Source organism: Cyprinodon tularosa, unplaced genomic scaffold (assembly GCF_016077235.1).
Source record: "Cyprinodon tularosa strain WSP-4 unplaced genomic scaffold, ASM1607723v1 ctg312, whole genome shotgun sequence".
Lineage (NCBI taxonomy): Eukaryota > Metazoa > Chordata > Actinopteri > Cyprinodontiformes > Cyprinodontidae > Cyprinodon > Cyprinodon tularosa.
Window position 1 is genome coordinate 1,154,900 of NW_024039022.1, and position 21,826 is coordinate 1,176,725.

The 21,826-nt window shown below is 39.0% G+C and overlaps 2 protein-coding genes across 2 annotated transcripts; one reads left to right on the forward strand and one right to left on the reverse strand.

Annotated features, from left to right (window-relative positions):
• Positions 1–624: 624 nt before the first annotated feature.
• Positions 625–15,431, reverse strand: utp6 (UTP6 small subunit processome component). Its single transcript, XM_038292453.1, has 19 exons — positions 15,181–15,431; positions 13,625–13,709; positions 13,504–13,545; positions 13,283–13,375; positions 10,509–10,556; positions 10,358–10,421; positions 10,151–10,269; positions 9,981–10,058; positions 9,744–9,825; positions 9,561–9,642; positions 8,599–8,777; positions 8,381–8,460; positions 8,207–8,284; positions 5,671–5,850; positions 4,143–4,223; positions 3,880–3,989; positions 3,691–3,757; positions 2,696–2,768; positions 625–1,236 (listed from the first exon to the last, which is right to left on the reverse strand). Exons 1-19 carry the CDS (start codon positions 15,270–15,272, stop codon positions 1,082–1,084), a joined length of 1,788 nt encoding a protein of 595 aa, XP_038148381.1. The 5' UTR covers positions 15,273–15,431; the 3' UTR covers positions 625–1,081.
• Positions 15,432–19,675: 4,244 nt separating this feature from the next.
• rhbdd2 (rhomboid domain containing 2) lies at positions 19,676–21,360 on the forward strand. Its single transcript, XM_038292446.1, has one exon. The coding sequence runs from the start codon at positions 19,932–19,934 to the stop codon at positions 21,042–21,044; it is 1,113 nt and encodes a 370-aa protein (XP_038148374.1). The 5' UTR covers positions 19,676–19,931; the 3' UTR covers positions 21,045–21,360.
• The last annotated feature ends 466 nt before the right edge of the window (positions 21,361–21,826 follow it).

Here is a 21,826-nt window from a genome sequence, read left to right on the forward strand (position 1 = left end):
TCTTCAAACACACAAATATACTTAACCATTACCATGTTTAGTGATTAGTTGAATTACATTAAATTGAATTAAATTCAGGACGTGTTTAGCCCCAAATTCGATAACTTTAGGACACAAAGGTCTTAAGGTCGAACAAGAAATAGCCCTTAATAGTTTTGAAATGGGGCGAATATAAAGACAACGAAATGTTTGTTTTCACAATTATGCTCTACACTGCGGTGGTCTACTGCTTAAAATCCTGTTAAAATAGATCGTAGTTAATGTTTAAGTTGACTGTGTGAATACCTTTGCAAGGTTTTCTATGTAGACTGTCTGCATCTTGTTATGGTCTTCATCATTGGAGATTCTATTAGCTGTTATACAAAAGTTAAATGTGCTATCTAGAATATCTAGATCTATTTTATGTACCTTTTCCCCATAAACAGTGTATACCTCATAACCAAGACTGTAGGTGCCAATGCTATTAAAAGTAAGCCACTAAGTTAAAGTGTCCTTAAAAACCAGGTATACATAGAAGCTTGTCTTATATTTTTTACCATGAAGTTTCTATTACAATACTTATGGTGAAGGTAATCACTCTCTACCTGTGCTGGTGTTTAAGATTAAACTTAAAACCAAAAGAAGTTGAGCTTGAACATTATTTTAATATAACAGCGAACTTGACAGAACAAGTGTTTTGTTTTTGTTAACACAGCTTCATCTTTTTGAACAGGAATAAAACACACGCTGTGAGTCACAGACCCGAAGATCAGAACGATGAATGTCTCCTAGAACATGACTAGAACCCTACAGAAGAAACAACCGGCTCTTCTTCATTCAAAATGCGGTTCATCGATTAATTTTTTTGTTCAAAACCAAAAATGATGTAAAAAACACTTTAACTTAGAGAGAAACTTTGGTTCTGTTGAAAAAGTCAAAAATACAGTTAGCAGATTGGTTCTGGTGGAAGGATCTGTTCATTAATTCCAGCTAAAGGCCACTATTAGTTCATATTCAGACATAACTGTAAAAGGTTGCAAAAACCAACCACCATCATTTCTGATAACTGCAGACGTGTTTGGCTGCGTCTCTCTGGATTCCTTCACAAGTGTCCGGTCTGACGCAGAGTGTATTTGGAGGTGAACCTCTCCACGCTCTCCCCCTCCAGGAACTTCATGGCTCTCCAGTGGATCTTTGCGCAGTTTTGCGGCTGGCCGAGCGCTCCCATCTCCTCCTGGATGTACTGCAGCCACAGGTCTTCAGGACAACAGAGAATGTTACACTTTAAATATAAGAATTTAGGAAATGTCCTCCATGTTGTTGTGTGAAATACAATTTCCCCTTATCCTAAAGTTAAGCAGCCTTCGTACAAATGTATTTATTAGGGCTGAAACGATTCATCGAGTAACTCGAGTAACTCGATTACAAAAAATCCTCGAGGAAATTTATCTGCCTCGAAGCTTCGCTAAATTTATTGTATTGTAATAAGCAATGCTGTTAAATACGCAGCACACTGGTCTAGCCGGAGGGTTTCTGTGTTGCACAACGCTACCACTTCCGTTAGCGCCTGGCGCGCTTGTGCTAAGTTTGTAGCTATGGAGGGAACCGGAGAAAGCTCAGAAGGAGAACCCCGAAAGCGACAAAAAATGTCCAAAGTTTGGGAACATTTTAGGCTAAACAGAAAGGACAACACAGCGCAATGCATCCACTGCAAAGCAGAATTGGCGTACCACAACAGCACGACATCAATGTTGCAGCATCTGAAGAGAAAACACCCGCTACATGCATCCAACTCGTACACGGTTGCCAACAGGTAACGTTTATGTCCTCTTTGCTAACTACGTTGTGTGATAATCTGCCATGTTATAGATGTAAATTGAGGCACATTATTTTGCTAACGTTACATCTAAACATAGCGGTTACTTAACCGGGTGTAGTGTAAATTGTATGCGAGGGTGGAACTGAGAGAAATTATGCAGGACTTAATGTAAGTTTGTTAATAAAAATACGCAGCAACAGATTACAGGCATAAGCTGAAAAGCATTTATTTATTGGTGTCTTTCCATCCTGAAAAGTTACAGTCTTTTCTTCTCGCTACTGTTATGTATGAATTAGAAATTTTTGATTAATATTTTTTGTAGTAATTCTATATTTGTTTATACCTAAGCAATCAAGAATAAATAATAGCATCGTTTTAATAAAAATAGCAACATTTTTGCATTTTATCATGACTAGTTAAGGCTGCAGAACTCTGTACAAACTCAAACCTTTACATTTAGACATTTTTATAAGCATATTTATGAGCCTGCCACTTTATTATTTGAATATAATTTAATATCTTATAACTTTTCTTCAAGTTAAAGCAAACTACTGTTACAAGTAAACTTTCTAAACTACAAACATTTAACTGTTAGGGATGCTCAAAAAGGAGATATTGGACTGATCTGGACTAACTGGTGTTATTGCAGATTTGCCAATAGTTTATTTTATAAATTTTTTTTATCCGATTACTCGATTAATCGTAAGAATAATCGATAGATTACTCGATTACTAAAATATTCGTTTACAACAGCCCTAGTATTTATTGAAAATTAATCTAGTTTTTAGTGGAGATAGAGTATTTACTTATCTGCATCTGTTTAACTTAAAGCTGTAAATAAACTATTTATCAAATTAACTATTTGTATGTCTACTGGTTTTGCCAACTGGGACTCACCATCATCTTCGATGCCAAACTCCTGCAGCGCCCTCTCATAATAGTCTCTCAGATGGTTCATCTTGGGGGTCTCCTGCAGATCAATTAAGTTAATCGCTAGAGTTAGAGCCAGGCCAAAGCATCTGCAAACTAAATCATTGCGTATTTCCTTTCAGTTCATATTTTCCCTAAATCAGACATTACTGCCAGCAATGAGGATTTACATACAATATCTAAGAGTGGAGGTCAGGGTAAAAATGGTTCCAATATGGTCACCAACAGGTTTCTGAGAGCATGTATGATAATGCTAATAGTTATCTTTTCACTAAGTCACTGCAGGAAAAATTTTGGATTTTATATGGAGCTATATAAGTGTCATAAAATGTATGAAAAAAAAAACAATAAACTTGGGAAAAGTAAAAAAAAATAAATAAAAAAAAATAACGTAAACCTGAAAAAAAAAACAAAAAAAAAAAAACAAAAACGTAAAATGCCATGGATGTGGGCACCATATTTTATTCTCTAAGATTAGCGTTGTGTATGTAGGCAAACAGTTTTTATAGGTAAAGCATGTTATTTTTCATAGCCAATCACATACAATATAGATGATTTAAAGACATTTCCAGTCCCCACGGTGCCTGAATGCAACCGGTTGTTTAGCCACTGTGTTGAGCTGTTCGCAGGTATGCCCAATTTCGGTCCCCGAGGGCTGCTGTCCTGCAGGTTTTAGAAGTTTCCCCTTTTCAGCACAGCTGCTTTTCACTGATAGCTGATTAACAGGCTTTTGCTGAACTGCAATCATCAGAATCAGCTGTGCTAAAGCAGGGAACCCTCTAAAGCCTGCAGGACTACGGCCCTTGTTCTTTTGAACAAATATATTTTTCTGTGTATTTTTTTTAAACATACTTGTCTTTTTTCCAGGTTTAACTTTTTTTTATAGATCATACTTTATGACCCCAATTTAGCTCCATATTTTCAGTGTTCACATATGATTTACAGCGCTCGTTTTTACTTACTTGTTCCTTCTCAATTTGAATCATTTGGGTGAAAAACCTCTTGGACAAAGGTCGATTTTCTTGTAAGCTAAAAACAAAATAGAAGAGGTTAATTCACTTTGGTGTAATAGCCAAACACAAAAAGTTAAAATGTTTAGTTGTTATTCTATCTTTTTCCGTTTCTGTTATTTTATTTTAGTGGCACATTACCTTGTAAAGGTCTTTCTGGCTTTTTTATAGCCTCCAACTGAGTAAGACCAATTGAGGTAGAGCTCTTTAATCTCCATGGCAACAGCTGGGACAGAGGACAGCAAACCTCTCTGAGAGGAAAGATGGGAAATGTTTGAAAATACTGGAAAAAGTCAACATAATCTATAAAATGCAGGAGGGATTTTAGTTTGATGTTTATAAAGCAAAAACAGAAATGCACATGAAGGCATTTTCAGACTTTTTAAGGGGAGAGTTGAGGCTACCTTGAAGATAGCCTCTGTCTCTTCAGCACTTTGGTTGGCCATGCTCCACTGGAGCTGCAGCTGCAACAGTGGTAGAATTTCCTGAAAAACAAAAGGAAACTACAATTAAAAGCTTAAAACTGCAGTGAGAATTAGTTTTATTGCTCTAATAAGATGGATTACGAGACAGGAGATTTGAAAGAAATTGTCAGCTTTATTTTTCTAATACTCTGGGGAGGAAAGGCTCATAAAAAAAGAAGTAGTCAATTAATGAAAGAACGAGAAACCCATTGGTAACTTCATATAAGCCATACAGGTAACAGGACGTTTGGAAGATTATCCTCTGGTTATATTAGGCTCAAATTAAACTTTCTCTAGAAACGCAACAAGGAAAATAACCCTTAATGGCCGTGGGGATAGTTTGGTCCAGCAGGGAAAGAGAAGCTTCTCAGAGTTTATTGACAAGGTATTCTTTCTTTGCCATAGCAAGAGGTTGACCAGCATTTTTTAGGGTTGAACCATGGATCTCTATTTATTCACTGGATAGCTAATAGCCGAAAAACGTGAATTCACCGGCAGTCATATTGGTACTCTCCACTCCCACGGAGATGCGCAGGAACAATCCCTACGTATCTAACATTTGACCTCAAAAACAAGCAGGTTGCCGGCTGTGGGAAGAAGTTTCAGAGGTAATTTCACAGTCAGTGGATGAACTAACCAAGAAAATCCATACGTACGCCCATACATACAGGAGTGTTGGACTAACGGTTAGAGCATTGTGCTTGGGTCTCGGATGTTCCGAGTTCAAGTCCCACAGACTTCTACGGACTGCCACTCTGGGTCCCTGAGCCAGACCCTTCACCCCAGACTGCTGCCCTGCCTGGATTCAGGACAACATAGCCAAGTGGCAAATGGGATATGTGTTTTTCAGACTGTGGCATATGAGAAGATCAGGAGATATAAAACAAAACCCATAGGCAAAGTTAAAAAAAAATCTATATTGAATTAAATCTGGTAAAATCCTCATATTCATCTTTTTGTTCCTTTTTGCAAACTGTGTTTTTATAATGCAGATAGAGCATTTTCTAATTAAGAAAACTCCATGCAATAAACTGAGTAATGTGGTAGAACTCCACATACCAAAGAAAACCTGGAGGTTTACATATTTCCTCACTATACCCAAGTAGTGAGGAAAGACTTACATAACAAGCATTTTGTAATCCTCCTCAAGCAGCTACAGCAGTGTTAGGAACCCCCCCCCCACAACAAGCAGCTGTTCTGCAGACGGCTATCAAGGAGTGAGGCCGAGTTAAAGCTGTTAAAGCCAACATTTGTCACATTTATAGGCAGAAGTAGCAGAGAACAGTTTGGAGCAGAGACTAACTGGGCCAAGGAGATGACCCATTTATACTGCTGTGCCAGTGGGTAACACGTCTGCCTCCGTAGGGAGAACAATTAAAGCGGTCACTGTAACAGCACGTTTGCCACAGGAATAATCAAGCTAGAAGACAATAAGAACCAAGGAATGTGTGTTAGTGTGTGAGTGTACCTTGGGATTAACATGTGTGAGAGCGTTTTGGAACAGTTTGGCCATGTCTCCTCTCTCCAGCTGCATTAACACTTGCAGACTCATGCTCCACACCGACACTGATTGGCTGTAGCGCTGGGTGGCGGACAAGGCCACGGCGGCTGCCCCCTCGGCGTCCTCCAATGACAGCAGGATCTCCAGCTGGTCGAGTAGAAAACATTCAAGTTTGATTCTAAACATGTTTTCAAGTCATTACTACCGATTTAACACAATTTCTATTACATTGTTGGTCTTTGTGAACCTCTGATAAGACTTTGCTTGGATGTTTGTTAACAGCTTTATTTACTAACAATCTCTACTCTCAGCTAATAAAATAAATGAAATAAAAATAATTCTTAAAAAGATAAAATCCTCCTCCTTCGAATAGGACATCTAAATCAGTCAGTTTTCCAAATCAAGTAATGACACATTTAGAATTTATGCAAGCTATTAAATAGGGATGGACCGATCCACTTTTTTCACCTCCGATACAATACCGATATTTGAAGTTTAATGTCAGCCGATACCGATCGGATACCAAAAACAGCACTGTATTACCTAAAAAATTGTTTTATTGTGTGAAAAACTGGGATCATTCTTCTGTGCACATGATTTGATTTCCATTTTCTTAATAAAAAAAATAGGAAACAACCCAAATATAAATGTTATGACTCATTTATTTAGCAACTGTGCAAAAAAATCTTAAACCAAAAGTTCTCTGACTTGGTCAACATGTAAAAAAAGTGTCACTATCATCTGTGATTTTTTGGGCCTGTATACTATTACATGGAAAATTTTCACTTCTTTCCTTTGCTTCCATCAAAGTTAGCTGCTTCCCGCTGCTTCCTTTTTGTTTGCCGAGTCCGATAATCTCAGCATGTTCCTTGTCATGAAACTTCTGGAGGTGTTTCATTAAGTTGGTGGAAGTTCCGCCCCTCGGAACATTTCTCCCACAAATAAAAAAGGCCATTGGGCTAGCAGGCTGTGAGAGCATTGAAAACCGCATCGCAGATCCTTTCGCTCGCTCCATCATAAACAATATGGCCGTGTTGTGTTGTTGCGCTGCCGCATGACGGCAGAGCATAGCATAGAGTTAGAATGAATAGATAGGCCCCTATATCGAGTCAATTGTCACCGATAACGATCTAGTTTGTTTTCTTTATAGCTGGACCGATACCGATAAAAATATCAGATCGGTGCATCCCTGCTATAAAATAAGTTTAAAGATATTTGAAAAATGAGAGGGGTCCCCCAAGGCTGCGTTCTAGGCCAACTGTTACTCCTTTTATACATCTAGGAAACCTTCAAGCTTTGTTAACCATTGCAACTTATTTTATGTGCTAATGAAACAGATGTTGTTGCAGAGCAGGTTAAAAAATCCCCTTGTACAAATATTTATGTTCTGCTTATTGCTGCTCCAACTTGGGTATTATTTTAACAAATTGCATGTTTTAGAGTCGGTATATTTTCATTAATACAAATATTTTCTGGACTATATAGCACACCTCATTATAAGCCGTGCCCTTAATTATTTTTTTTTTACTTGAAATGTACATATATAAGCTACACCAGGCTATAAGCTGCTGATATCTACTGAACTGTCTCCCACCAAACCTATAGGGGGAGCTCTACATATAGCCCCTGACCTGAAATAGGGACGAAGAATGCTAGCTCCCGTTAGCTTGTTGGCTCGCAGCAGTTAGAGCTTCTACTGAAAGATGGGGCTTCGTTGGTTTATTTCAGCTCAGCAGGAGTTTAGCCCAGTCTCTTCAGTGGATCGGCAGCTTTAATGCCACAGATGAATAAAGAAATATTGAACCTAACTGTCAAAATGTGTGAATTTGGGACATTTGTTCTCCGTCATGCCTGCTGCTAGCATGTTCTTGTGCTAAATGAAAATTAGCCCCTTATTCTTTCCTGTCCGACTTAAACTTCCCCCTCTGGCGGTCAGGAACTATCAACAGAAAAGCAGCACTTTCTTATAAGCTGCATGGTTCAAAGCTTGGAAAAAAGTATTGGCTTATAGTCCAGAAAATACAGTAATTGCTCTATTTCTATACTAGTTAAACACTAGTTCATTAATCCATTATTTATAATAAATGACATTGTTTATAGCCCAATGACTACAATTAGTAGTAGAAAACAGCGCAATTCTGATTCCAGTGAATGAACCAATCACTGATCAATCATAAAAATCCCTTAATGTAAAAATAGTTGTAATATCAAAGTTACCCATCATACTGCCAGGTTTTAGGTTTCACTAAAAACCTTAAAATTGTGAATGATCTTACATTGTGCTTTTCTAATCTTAGTTAAAATCTATGTAAAAATATAATTCAATTAAGAATCTGAATTATTGTTAAATTTCATGAAATGCAATCATAACAAATGAAGGTTAAAAATGCCAATCATTCTTTACTGAGATTGTGTCTTGAAATTTAAGAGCCATGTAAAGAAATGTGACCCAGGTGTCAGAAAAACACATTAGCATCCATGACTGAACATTTAAGGATCTTACCCAGTTTTTGTAATAAGTCTCCTTCAGCAGTGAGGAATCATGGGCACGCTGTAAAACTCCCAGCAGCCTCTCCCGTCTCTGTGATACAAACATGTGTCATCATATACACCTCCATCTTTTATTCAAATCAAAATATAAATGAACCGTGAATAAAGAATAAAAGCATCTTAGTACATTTTCCTTCAGTTCCTGGACGTTGGTTTTCCTCTTGTGTCTTTCCAAGCAGAAAGCCACGTATCGAGTCCACATGGGCTCTGAAAGCAAAAACATAGCAGCAGCTTCTTTTACAGGCCCTTCTAACTAGCAGTGATGGTATCAATATAGAGCACACACACAATGCAAGGAGAGGAAATCCAAAGTAATAATTAAGCCTGTGTTTTGTGAGCTCCTACCAGTGTTGAGGCTCTTAAGGCCTTCCTCATAGACCTGGCAGGAGCGCTCCTCTCTGCGGTTAATATCCGAAGCCCGGCCTTTGGCGGTTTGGAGCTCCTCGCCAACAACAGGAGCCCCCAATTCCCTTTTAGCCATGAAATCCCACGTCAAGCTGTCCTCTGTGTAGTTTTCCTGTAAGCTTTTAACAGAGGAGAGCAGATAAGGGTCTATGTGAAAATAAACTGCTGCTGATGATCAACAGAAGCTTAAAGGTATAGAGGACGATCTTTTATTATCATCTCAATAACTGGTCCTCCTAATGGTCAATCATTCTGGTGATGTGTTTGCGTAAGGCCATCCTACGTGCTCGTAACGTTAGCTATCTTGTTCTGCGCACTTTCAGGTGTATCTGTGACTGATGACTGTCTGAAACCGAAGCTCACCTTTCTCACAGCGGTTCTTTGAAAATGGCCGAGGGTCATAAGAGAAAAAGTGAAAAAATGAGAAGAAAAGAAAGGCCTCAGATGAGGCAGAAATATCACAGAATGCTTTGCACGAAGAGCTCTCCTTGCAAAGCATTATGGGATTTGCTGTCCCACCGGCCCGCTGTTGCCATAGGCTGCTGCTACCCGACGGTGGCGACTAATAACAAAGATGGCGCAGGCACCGCGCAGTGGACCAACGGGGAAATGATCATCTGTTCGAACGGTAAGTTAACCGAATTTGCTATATAGTCCCCGCTCTATATAGTGATTGAGGGGTTAGAGCAGACATTCGGACAGTGAGCTTGTGTGAGCTATGAGAAGTGCAACTTTTAAACAGAGCATGCACAAGGAGAAATGGGCTTTTGCATGCTCTTGCAAGCGCATTTTCTTTTTTTTTTAAGTGGCGAGGGCGGTTCTATTAAAAACATGCGAGAAAATCCTCCACAATACCTTTAAACAGGCTTAAAAAAAGACCATAAGTTATATTTGCTTCTTACTCATGCAGGATAGAGTCTTGGAGATCTTTGGTAAAGTCAAAGATGGTTGCTATGTTCAGGAGTGAGATGACAAATTCTGCCTCTGTGGGTCACAATAGAAGCAGAATTACAGTAAAAGAACTTAGACCAGCAATTACATATGTAACATGTTTTTTCTTTTTAATAAAATGACACAAATCTCACCTTTGATTTTTTCTGTAGCGTTTCTGTAAACAACCTCAGCCAGTTTACCACTGAGGATCTCTGCAGAAAACTCATATTCACCCTGGAAGGGACCAACAGAAGGTCAGAGTCCCAGTCTCTACTCTGCCTTGCAAAATGTAGTAGTCAATTTACAACCGAAGACATTTTAAAAAATTATCTGGGTTTTGTGTCAATTTCTGACTCTAAATTCAGTCTTTATATTTTTGGGGAACTCACCAGATCCATATCAGCTTTCTCCAGCTCTTCCTTCTGCTTCCTCAGCTTCTCACAGTGCAGCAGCTCCATGCGGAAGTACTGATGTAAACAGGGATGGAGAATTTAGAGGAAGCATGAGAGACACTGCCCTCATCCCAACATTCATTAATTGTATTTTATTTTCCCTTTACCTCCTGGTAGACTTTCTTGTTGTCAGGGTGGAATCGCAGAGCTCGCAGGAACAAGTGTCGGGCACTCTCTGATGAATTTCGATCCTCAAGCTCACTCTTTGCAGCCATGATCCACAACGCTAACAGAAAAGGTGACATTTAAGTGGATTTGAAGTCATATCATGGATTTCTACACTGGAAGCATCCTAGATCCTGTGTTTTCTGTACCTGGCTTGTCAGGGTGGATAGCCAGCAAAGATGAGAACACCTTGCTGATTTGAGCTTTAGTTGCCTGAAGAATGAAGTTCAACAGAAGTTAAAGGTTGTATTCAGACACAGTCATGAGAGGATTCAGATAAGCACAGAGATCTTTACATACCCATTTCTTGCAGAAAGCGACATGCGAGAGCCACAGCTGCACATCGTCCTGTTCATTAGGAACACATCAGGATATTGATGAAGAGGAAGAAAAAAAAAAAGAAAAAAAATCTGAGTTAATGTGAAAATTATTCTGATGACTTTCTGACCATTTGTTCCCTACGGGAAGACAATTAGTTGCGCACCCTCTCCAACCTCCATAACCTCTCTAAATATGCCTCTACTGTTGGCATGGGCCAATATTCAATATGCTTTTTAGTAACTGCACTGAAAGCAAACACCACAAAAATTCAAATACAAGCCAACTTTCCTTGAATGCAGTGCATTTGCCCTTGATGTGATCAGGTAGGTAAGACAAATTAAGATATAAAAAGGGGGTTCACAGGAGGAAAACGTAAGTTCTCCTCCAGACTTCAGACGTTCCACAAAAGATGGAGGATCCGGCAAGGCTCAGACAGGAATACATACAAGCTGTCCTCCAACATCAGCACGATCTCATCAGTTTGACTCGGTTTCACTTGTAGGGTGAGCGTGAAGGCGAGTGTGATGGAGCCTCCCTGCGTTCACGGCCACGACCAACAAACCTACCGGTATCAGACATGACCCTAAATCTGCTGTGTCAGTAAACTGTTTCTTTTTATTTATTTATTTATTTAGTTTTTGGAGGCAGCTAGGTTAATACTTTGATCAAAGCCATCTTTTTATGCAGGCCGGGTGCATCGCTGCCCCCTCAGAACACTGGCTTGTGACATTTCATGGGCATTACACTGCCCTGTGTTATGCACAAGTTAGGCTGTCTTTGGACATAAGTTCTTGACTTGTTATAAATACTCTGTGTATACGTCCAAAATTGAAAAAAATAAATAGAAAGTTCAGGGTATGTCAGCATTTTAGGAGATTCTGGGACTTCAGGTGTACGCTAGCTAAGTCGTCAAGGTGTGACAGCGACTTCAGAAAGATAAAAGAGGTCTGTAATTCTCATCATAGATAGACTTCAACTATGAGAGAGAAAATGAGAAAAGAAATCCAGGAAATCACATTGCAGGACTTAAAGAATTTATGTGTAAATATAGGTGGAAAATAAATATTTGTAAGATTTCTGACCTTCACAGACCTGTAACTTCTGTCCTCAAGTCTTTACATGTATTGATCTGTTTGAACCAGTTATCTTTATAAAAAAAAAACATGCCTAAGATCAAAAAGCTATGAAAGGACACCAGGAAGAAAACTCTAGACCTGTAACAGGCTGGGAAGAGGGAATCTACAACAGGTAAGCAGGTTGGTGTGAATCAATCAACATGGGAACAAGTGGAAGATCTTTTCCTGTGGGGTTAAATAATGAAAACAATGAGGAAAAATCCCAGAACTACATGGAGGAACCCAATCAATGACCTGCAGAGAACTGGAACCAAAGTAACAAAGGTACCATGAGTTTAACACTAAGCAGAGAGGGGCTCAAATTCTGCTTAAACCAGAACATGTCAAGGTCTATGTGACGTCTACCAGACGCTGGACCCTCTGGGGACGGTGGCAGAGACAAACCACTGGACATTATGAACAATGCCAGCCACCCTCTCCTTGGACATCTTATGCAAAACATTACCCATTGTCACTCATGTGCAATATTCTTCTCTCTCAGTGTGCAATAACACATGCCACTACTGTGTAGTCTTCCCTTAGCTCTCTACTGTGCAGATATTTTTATATCTAAGGGAAACATATTCCAAGACATTACAACTTTTCTTCTTTTTATGTTTTTTTGGTACTATATACACTCTTTTTATATTGTCTGTTGTATTTATATCTTTGATGGCATCTTGCTTGAACTCTTTATACTCTACATAAGCTACTGGAACCAGAATCTCCCTGAAGGAGTAATCCCAATGGATAAATAAAGTTGAGTCTAAGTCTAAGAGTACATGGATGATCCAGAAGAGGATTAGGAGAATCTAATGTGTTCAGATGAAACCAAAATAGACATTTTGGCTTAAACTGAACTTGAGCTGTTTGGAGGAAACAACATTAAGTTTCATCCATCAAACACCAAACCTACAGTGAAGCATGGGGGTGGAAACATCATGCTTTAGGGCTGTTTTTAAGCAAAGGGGACAGTAGGACAGATATGTGTTTGTGTCTGGGTCTACCAGCAGGATAACAAACCAAAATCACTGCTAAGGCAATTAGCACCAAGCACTTCCGGGTCTGGGATTGTCCTAGCCAGGCCTCAACTTCATAGAAAATGTGTAGAGGGAGTTGAAAGTCTGTGTTCCCCGGCAACAACCACAAAAAAATAAAAAGATTACTGCTCCAGGGGAGAGGAAATGTTTGAAATTTCATGTTTTTGAACCTTTTTGAAATTTTATCTCCGCCTGTTGGCAGGGTGGATAAACAGAAGCAAACAACTAGGTTTAAATTTAAGCACTACCGGGCCACCATCAGTCAAGATTAAGGTTAAAAGCCACCAATTTTGTGGTTATTGAAGAAATTAAAAGGATTAAAATGACAAAAATTGAGACTTCATCTCAGGTTTAGTAAAAGTCTTAGAAACATCCAGTGAATTTCATTATCTATGTACTGAACGCCTTCAGAAGACGGCCAATCAGAAGAGACTGCTGTGAGTCAAAGGTCTTAAAGAGACAGGAGCTCAATTGTTTTCCCCACATATCAGAAGAAGTGAGTGGTTGCTGAAAGCTAACATGAAAGCAGTTGTTTTGTAAATTCAAGTAGTGAGAAACAAAACAGAGCTCTGCTTTAAAGAATCTGAGTAAGCAGTACCTTCCACTTCTTTGTAGCTCTTCTGAAGATGCTGTTTATTCTGTGGATGATGGGGAATTCAATCTCCTCTCGTTTGAACTGGTAGTGTATGTGCTATAAAAAAGAAAGGATGAACAGAAAATGGAAAAAAAGCCTCCATCATGTTTTGCATTTTTCCATCAGCTCATTAGAACCAAACATCCAAATGAGAAGGGATTAAAGTTTTAACTGTAACTACTTACCGCTCTTCTTTTCTTGATCAGCTCCAACACATTGATTTCATACTGCAAAAGATTGAGAGAAAAATGAACTCCAGAAAAACAAAGACGACACGGAACACTGCTCTAAAGGACCAGATTTTACCTGGATATAAGCAATGAAGTCTTCCTTGTTCACTATCAGCCTGTGCAGCTTGTACTCAAGAGCTGTAGCCTTCTTAATAATAGATCTAAAACAGAATCAAACAATAATCAGTTTATGTTAGAAGTCTAGAAATACAAACACCAAACAGAACATATTTAATCTAATATGTTTGGCCTTTTCATTTTAGGGCTTTAAGAATTAAGACAAAATGCAGCTTTAGTGACTTTTCAAACAAAAGTTTTGCACAAAGGTTCTGAGGATTTTTATTTTCAAGTTTACACAAGGTTTAAATTTTACATTCGTGCTCCAATTTGATAGACTAACTCCTTCAGCGTGGCTGGCCAGAAAAAATGATGACATGGCCCCCTTGTTCACCTGATCTGAACCCCATGGAGAACCTGTGGTCCTTCATGAAATGTGAGATCTACAGGGAGGGAAAACAGTACACCTCTCTGAACAGTGTCTGGAAGGCTGTGGTGGCTGCTGCACACAATGTGGATCACAAACAGATCAAGACAATGACAGAATCTATAGATGGAAGGCTTTTGAGCGTCATGGTGAAAAAGGGTGGCTATATTGGTCACTGATTTGTTTTGTTTTTTTGTTTTTGAATGTCTCAAATGTTTATTTCTGAATTTTGAGGTGTTATATTGGTTTACCTGGTGAAAATAAACAAGTGAGATGGGTATATATTTGTTATTAATTACATTGCTTAATAATTCTGCACAGTAATATTTACCTGCACACACAGACATCCTCAAAAATTGGCCAAATCTAACAAGAAAACACATTAACTTCCAAAAACATGAAACTTTGATATTAAGGAGTCTTTTGAATTGATTGAGAACACAATTGTGGCCCAGTAATAAAAATAATCCTCAAAAATACAACTTGCATAATAATTCTGCACAGTGTATTAGTAGCAGAATGTGGGAGGAATCCTCTGCATTTAATGTTTGATCGCTTTGTGAAATTATCCCTCAGCATGACCCTATCACAGCCGTGCTTGGGGAATGCTGCAGTAATTCTGAATCTGAAATCCTCACCTTGAGTTCTCAGAAAATCTTTCCTCTTTCTGTTTAAAGGGCTTCACCTTTGCCTCCTAACTTGTCTTGATTGTTTAATTTTTAATAATAAAAAGGTATCCACGACTTCTATTTAGCCTCGTTAAGGCGACGGTATGGCTTTGGTTGCAGGGCACAGCAATCATAGCCCTACAAGATTAGATCTCTTAAAAAGCTAAACCATTTTTAGACAGTCTTCTTCAGGGCACCATGTGGTTCTTCTGACTGTAATAGAGAAGTTATATTCTTTCAAGCTTATTGATTTTTATAAATGCTTTAGTGAAACCAACCATCAAGACTAAACTAGTGAGTCAGACTGAGTTGACGTTATGGGATAGTAAAATACAGGAATATATTTAACGAAAAGTGACGATTCCTCTAAAAATAAAGATTATTTATGAATGAATATCAATAGATTTTTATTTAAAGCTTAAAGATAAAGTTAACTGAAGCAGTAAGCCATAGTTATATAGACTGGAAGTATTTTCCTACTTGACTTCTTTCTTGGTGAACAGTCCCACTCTCTCTAGCTGCTCCAGCTCAGGGATCCTGTCCTCGATCCGCTGCTGAACCACTTCTGCCATGTCTGCACTGAGGCCGGCGGCTTCAACCCGCTGCTAACAAACCAAATCAGGAAAAACTATTTTATCCTGACGCATCCGCAAACGATCACACCGTAGGATTCACTCACACATGGGTGGAAGTTGTGATTGGCGGGTTTTCCGGTTACGTCCGTTTATCGGTCCGAGTGGAAACGAGGACATGTGGAGTACATAGTTCTGCTGTTGCCCGAAAATAGTTAGACGAGTAAATCACTTTTATTTCAGCTAATTTTAAATTCTATTTTGTAGTTTAATGTTAAACGAGAGCTAACCTGTCAAAAACCAGAGCGTTTCTATTTTTTCCATCAGGTACAACATTTGATTACAACCTTGTTTTTTTGTTTACTTTTTTTGTTTGTTTGTTTCTTTCTTTTTGGGGGGGGGGGGGAGGATAGATCGTTTGAAACAATTTAATGCACAAAATAATTTGTTATTATTATTATTGTTGTTGTTGCTGGTGCTGTATTCCAAAGGTGTTGAAATGTGTCTTAACATTATTATTACTTTATTACTGTTAAAATATATTAAAAAAAATGTTATTTCTTTAATTCATGTATGTGAAAGTGCCACTACAGTGTCGTTCATCTTTTTGCAGGCTCATAAATATATTAATGACTCGGGCTCGGGATCCGCTTTGCATTCTGGGACGTGGTTGCCATGTTGACGGCTACGCTAACAATTTCATAGCGCCGACATAACGTATTTGCACGAGGAAAAGCAGAAGAGAAGAACGATGTTGAAGTCCCAAAAAGGATCCGGAATTTACCGGGATACACTTAATAGAGAAGCCAGGGACCGGTATGTTGACAAAATCAGCATCATAAATAATTTGGATCCGTAAGAGGTTCCAAATAATGAGTGGAGCACCGACGACGAGTTGTTGCCACTGTTCTCCTTCTCGGACGTCTTCGGCTACCTTGTTTGTGGAGTAAGCGCATATACCTCAGAACAATACAGAAGCTACAAGTCCTTGGAGTCGCATGTGCAGTTCACCAATGGATGGGTTCAGGAGCTGCAGATCATAAAGCCAGCAAACACTGGGAACACAGTGATACGCACCAAGGTAAGCTGTGTTCAGACGAGCTCTGACAACTGCTAGTTTAGCAACTTCTAACCGCTAGTGCTGACAACCACTCACGCATATAATGTTCTTTTAACTAGCTGCTATGTGTTTCAAAGGTGTAGTTTGTAACGGTAACTGCCAACCCTCCGGGTTTCTCACGTATCTGAGCCTTTTCCTGCTGCAGATGTAGGATCAACATGAACGTTAGCCAGACCCGGCTGCAGAAAGAACTTAAAGGGGGGGGGCATTCCATTTGATTTACTTCAAGCTTAACACTAGCTTTGTGACCATTCATTCAGTGAAAGGAATCTCAAATCTTTATCAAAACATTTATTCAAATTATTTAAAAAAAAATTAAGAATAATTTGCTGAAATAGAAATCAGCATTTGTTTGATTCTTAGTGTTAGAAAAAAATGTGTCCTGACAGGTTTACTGAACCATCTAATCTAGTCTCCCCCAGCTGCTGGTAGAAACAAGATTTTTTTACCATCATTCAGAAACTGGATAGGTGTTGCATCTGTATTTTGTTGAAAATCATTTATTGAACATTGTTATTAATAAAATTTTAAGTAACAGATTAAATAGTCAAAGATCCGCAAAATATAAAAAAATAAACAATAGTGCAGTGCTGTGGCCATTAAAGTTAACTCCTAGTTTGAATCAGAGTCTTTCAAAGTGAACTATTTAGAAAAATGAGTGCAGTATTGACTGCGGGTTATTAAATCTGACCTCATAAAACACTGTAACGGGTAACTTTGAGCTTAAATCATTCAGTCATAGGCATTATGCAGGTTTAAATGTCCTGTGCTCATTTCATTTCTTTTTCTTTTAAGTGATATAACAATATAACAGCGTGGTTGTTATACTTTACTGTTGTATAACTGTGATTTATATGATATGTATACACATGCATGAGGGGTTGAGGTTAACGTTTGCTTTCCTGCATAGAATGAAATATAATGGTGTCCTTACCTGCATAATTTATGTCTATTTTTTTTCTCCTCAGGTCTTGCACTCTCAGCGCATTAATGAGACTCCCCTGAAGCCATGGGTCATCATAGAAATTTTTTATAAAAAGCATAGTATTTTTTATTATTACATTGTATTGTTATATTTGCATATTATTGCACGTTGTTATATTATTATACAATTATAGAATATATTTTTGTATATCATGACATATTGCATCGCAGCCTTTATTTATACAATTTAAGTAATGCATATTATTATAAATACTTATATAAGAATTTGCACTAACAGTGTTTAACTGTTAATGTTTACTATAACTACAATTTGTATAATAATAATTTGCAATATCTCCACTTTCCATTTCTCCATTGATGTTTCATTAAGACCGACTTAATAGGATTGAACATTTTGTATAAATACATACTATGTTATTGTAAGTAATTGCACTGCATTTTCATTGCGTCCATTTTTTATTTGTAACCATTTACCTACAAGCATTCAAACTGCACTGTTCTGCGCTACACTGTGTTCTCAAGTTTCACTACTTGCAAATAAACATTGAAAAGGATCTGATCGTTTGAGACCTCTTGCTTTTGGGTATGGATGCAAAACACACCTATGGCTAAAAAACAACCCACTTGTTAAATGTTTGCTTAGAGTGTATTGTTGATACAAAGAAATTGTCAATTCCATATTGAGCATCAATCTTTTCTTTAATACAGTAATTCATAAACACCAGAATAAAGTGGTTGACTTTAAGGTGTGGAAGTCCAGTGTAGTATTTCACTTTGACGGTGTCTTCCTTCAGGAAATCTTCATCCATTTTTCTCTGGCCAAGCTCACGTTTCAGGGTCTTGTTCTCCTCCAGCAGCCGGTTGATTTCAGCACGCCGGCGCTGACAGAAGTCACATTCTGTCAGCAGTGTCTGCTCAGCTCCATCCTCAGCTGGTGCTGGTGTCTCCACTATGGATAAAATAAGGACATCTTTTAGCTAAATGTGCATCATGCAGCTGAAAAAGCCACAGAAGCAACATACGGTGTTGAATCTGCTGGCTCTGTAAGGCTTACCGGGTGGAACAAGGTCATCAATAGCTGTCTCATCCATCGCAGGTGTACTGTCAGTCCTTTGCCGTTTTCTCTTTTCCTGTCTCTCATAGCGTGCAGTCTGTGTGGCCTTTATCTCAGTGTGGCCCAAGTGTAGTGATGGTGCCCAATCCGGATGCGAGGTGTACATTTCATTTGCTGGTTTTCCTGGTGACACAATTTAAAATTATTATCCACAGCAGCAGTGTTGAAAACAAATAGAACCATAATGTTATCAATGATCCTCAATATACACATTATTATATTGTATTATATGATTACATTACATTACAAGACGGCTGGTAAGCGCTAGGATCAGCAAAATTTGTAAGTGGTGCTATGACAGCTGTCAACCTCAGGGTTTTTTTTGAACATGGAGAGGGATGTCCCTGTCCTTGTAGGAACTGGCAGTGTGTTCTACCAAAGAGGATAAAATGCTATATCAAATGCTACATCAACCAACGAGGATGAAATGCTATATCAAATGCTATATCAACCAACGAGGATGAAATGCTATATCAAATGCTATATCAACCAACGAGGATGAAAATGCTATATCAACAGTCTCTGGGCGCGCGTTCATGCATGTATGTGGTGCCACGGATGAAGGAAGGAAATACTGTAGGCTATAAAATAAAACCGTGCATCTTTAACTTACCAGAATGAAAATGCAGGGAACACACTCGCATTGACATCGGGATACTGTGGAAAGTTCTTTTCTGTCGTCTTACAGCCGCGATCCAAGCTAGCCGACGACTCTTTGTTATCTGTGAAACTTGGTCTCCGTGTTTGCGCCTCCAGGCAGGAAAGCGTGGAAAGTTATCCCATTTTGTAGGTTTTTCCCTCGGCGATCATGTGATGCGCTGTTACAGCCCACAATACTGCAACGGTTTACCATGGTTGAAATCAAGTTACGGTGAAATTAAACGAAATAAAGCACAGCTGAGAGGGAGAACAGTACGCGTTAGTCACAGGCAATAATCTAAGGAAGCCGTAAAGTGCGCCGTCAACATGGCGACCACGCAAAGTGGTGACGTCACGACGACCAAGCCCTATGAGTGTTTACATATTTAATTATGTAAAAGTAAATAGAGCCAGACATCATAGGTTAATATTCATATATCATATTAGAATATAGAAACTAATTTAGAGCTCCCTTTTTTGGGGGGCTAATTTAGAGCTCCTTTCTGACCCTTAATAGACAAACTTTTTTTCTTCTGTTTTTATCGCAAATATGCGATGTTAAATCTCGCATGTTATCGCGAGATTTTATTGTGAAAGTTGCTAAGGAAACCTCCTGGTTTCTCCACGCTTGCCGTGTCCGGGTTGTGGGTTTTGCTTGCTTATTTATTTATTTTGCAAACAGATATTTAATGCTGACGGAATATTATCTCTTTGCCACTAAGAGATGCTTCGACTGTGAGAAAGTTTACTTCTTGTTCCGGAAGTGTGAAGGTAGATAACTACTGCTATCGTAAAACTCTGCAATACTTCCGGGTTCCTTGTTTCTATTTTTTCCCCAAAAATGCAAACTAACAACTTTAATGAAATCTTCGGTGTGCTGAAGGATTTCGTCCCCCCTGTTTCTAGTGGAACTCTGGTAGTGGTCCTTTGCTCCTGTGTTTGGTTTGGCATCCAAACTTCCCTCAGCCTCCCTCAGGACAGCCTCAGCATCGGAGCCTCAGTTTTCCAAAGGGGCCACATCCACCGCCTCTTTCTGTATCCCTTCCAGAACCGAAGCCTCCCTCAGCTCCTCCTGAGCTCCACTGCTCTGCTGTTTCTCTGTGCCGGTGTTGAGAAGGGCTTTGGCACGGTCCGCTTCCTGTTCCTTGTCTTCCTGCTTGCCTCATTCACTGGTGTGTTTTATAGTTTCTTAGACCTTCTGCAGGATGCCAGTGTGCACACCGAGGGTCTGCTGCCAGTGATCCTGGCCTGTGTGGCCCTGACCACTCTGCACACAAAGATGAGCAAGGCTTTCCTCTGTGGGATCAGTTTTCCTGCAGTGGCCATCCCATGGGTCCTCCTGATCATCTGCACCGCCCTGATCCCTCACAGTGTGCTGCTCTGCAATGTTATCGCCATACTAATCGGCTGGGTGTACGGGAAAGGCTGGCTGTCTTATCTGGACCTATCCGAATCCAGGGCTGCCGTTCTGGAGAAGATCTTGCCGTTTAAAATACTAAGGAGGATCAGCGGTGCCATGTTTGTCCCTGCATCCTCACAGAAGAGGAAGACTTTGCTTCCACGAATAAATCCCACTCCAGGATCATACCCAGTTCAAGCCTATGCACCGCTGCCCAGCATTTCCACCACGGCAACTCCAGATACAATGTTTGAAGGCTGGCCAAACTCTGTCGGCTTCAAGCCACCTCATAGTCTTCATGGACAAGTTTCAGCTCAGAACGTTGGACACAATCATGGACATTTCTCAGCTCAGAATATTGGACACAATCATGGACATTTCTCAGCTCAGAACGTTGGACACAGTCATGGACATTTCTCAGCTCAGAATATTGGACACAATCATGGACATTTCTCAGCTCAGAACGTTGGACACAGTCATGGACATTTCTTAGACCAAAGTATGGGACACAGTTGCAACCATAACCACGGTCATAGTCATGGGCCTGAGCAGTAGTTGTTTTTGTTTTGTGCATTTGACCACTTAATGAGACCTCAGACCCAGAGGTTCCCAAACTTTTTAGCTTCTGGCCCACAGAAGGGGACCGCATCAACTGGTGGAATAACATTACAAAGAGCATCAACAGCAAAAGTAGTTTTTATAATTTTGGGCTCATAAACATTGGTGTCTATCATTTAGTTTCATTTCTGTACTGGATTTGGGGGCCACAGCACAAACTTTGGAAATCAATGCTCTAACCTGTAGTGTTGAAAGGGAAGGACTGTCAAAAAACAACATTGTTTTAAATAAATAAGCATTTATAAATGTTGCATTTACGTTTTAATTATTTTTTTTTTTTTTTGTTTACTGGTTGTAATAAATCTTTTTTTTAAAGGCTTCCAACTATGATCAAGTAGATGATTCACGTCTCAGACTATACTGTGTTTACATCCAGTATGACTGAAACAATCATTAATTGATTATATATTAATTAATTTACAAATTTAGTAATCAGTTAATGTATTATATATATATATATATATATATATATATATATATATATATATATATATATATATATATACACACACATCTTTTTTTATTTTTTTTAATCAGTGTTGCTTTTGGCCCCAGGACTTATTTTTTACTCCCAATTTATTCCTCATTGATCGATCAGGAGCCCTGAAGCAAATGCAGTGGCTTAGATGTTCTAGCTAAATGTAGTGTGGTTAGTCCAACTGAATAATTTTTACGTCATCCGAATGCATTTTTGCTATCTCATGTTATTTGTATTACAG

Coding starts and splice junctions, on each gene's coding strand:
- utp6 (XM_038292453.1), bottom strand. CDS start 15,272: ATGGCAGAAGTGGTTCAGCAGCGGATCGAGGACAGGATCCCTGAGCTG. Junction 13,546..13,624: donor ACTTCATTGCTTATATCCAG/GTAAAATCTGGT, acceptor AATCTTTTGCAG/TATGAAATCAATGTGTTGGA. Junction 8,461..8,598: donor CCTTAAGAGCCTCAACACTG/GTAGGAGCTCAC, acceptor TTTTGCTTTCAG/AGCCCATGTGGACTCGATAC.
- rhbdd2 (XM_038292446.1), top strand. CDS start 19,932: ATGCAAACTAACAACTTTAATGAAATCTTCGGTGTGCTGAAGGATTTC.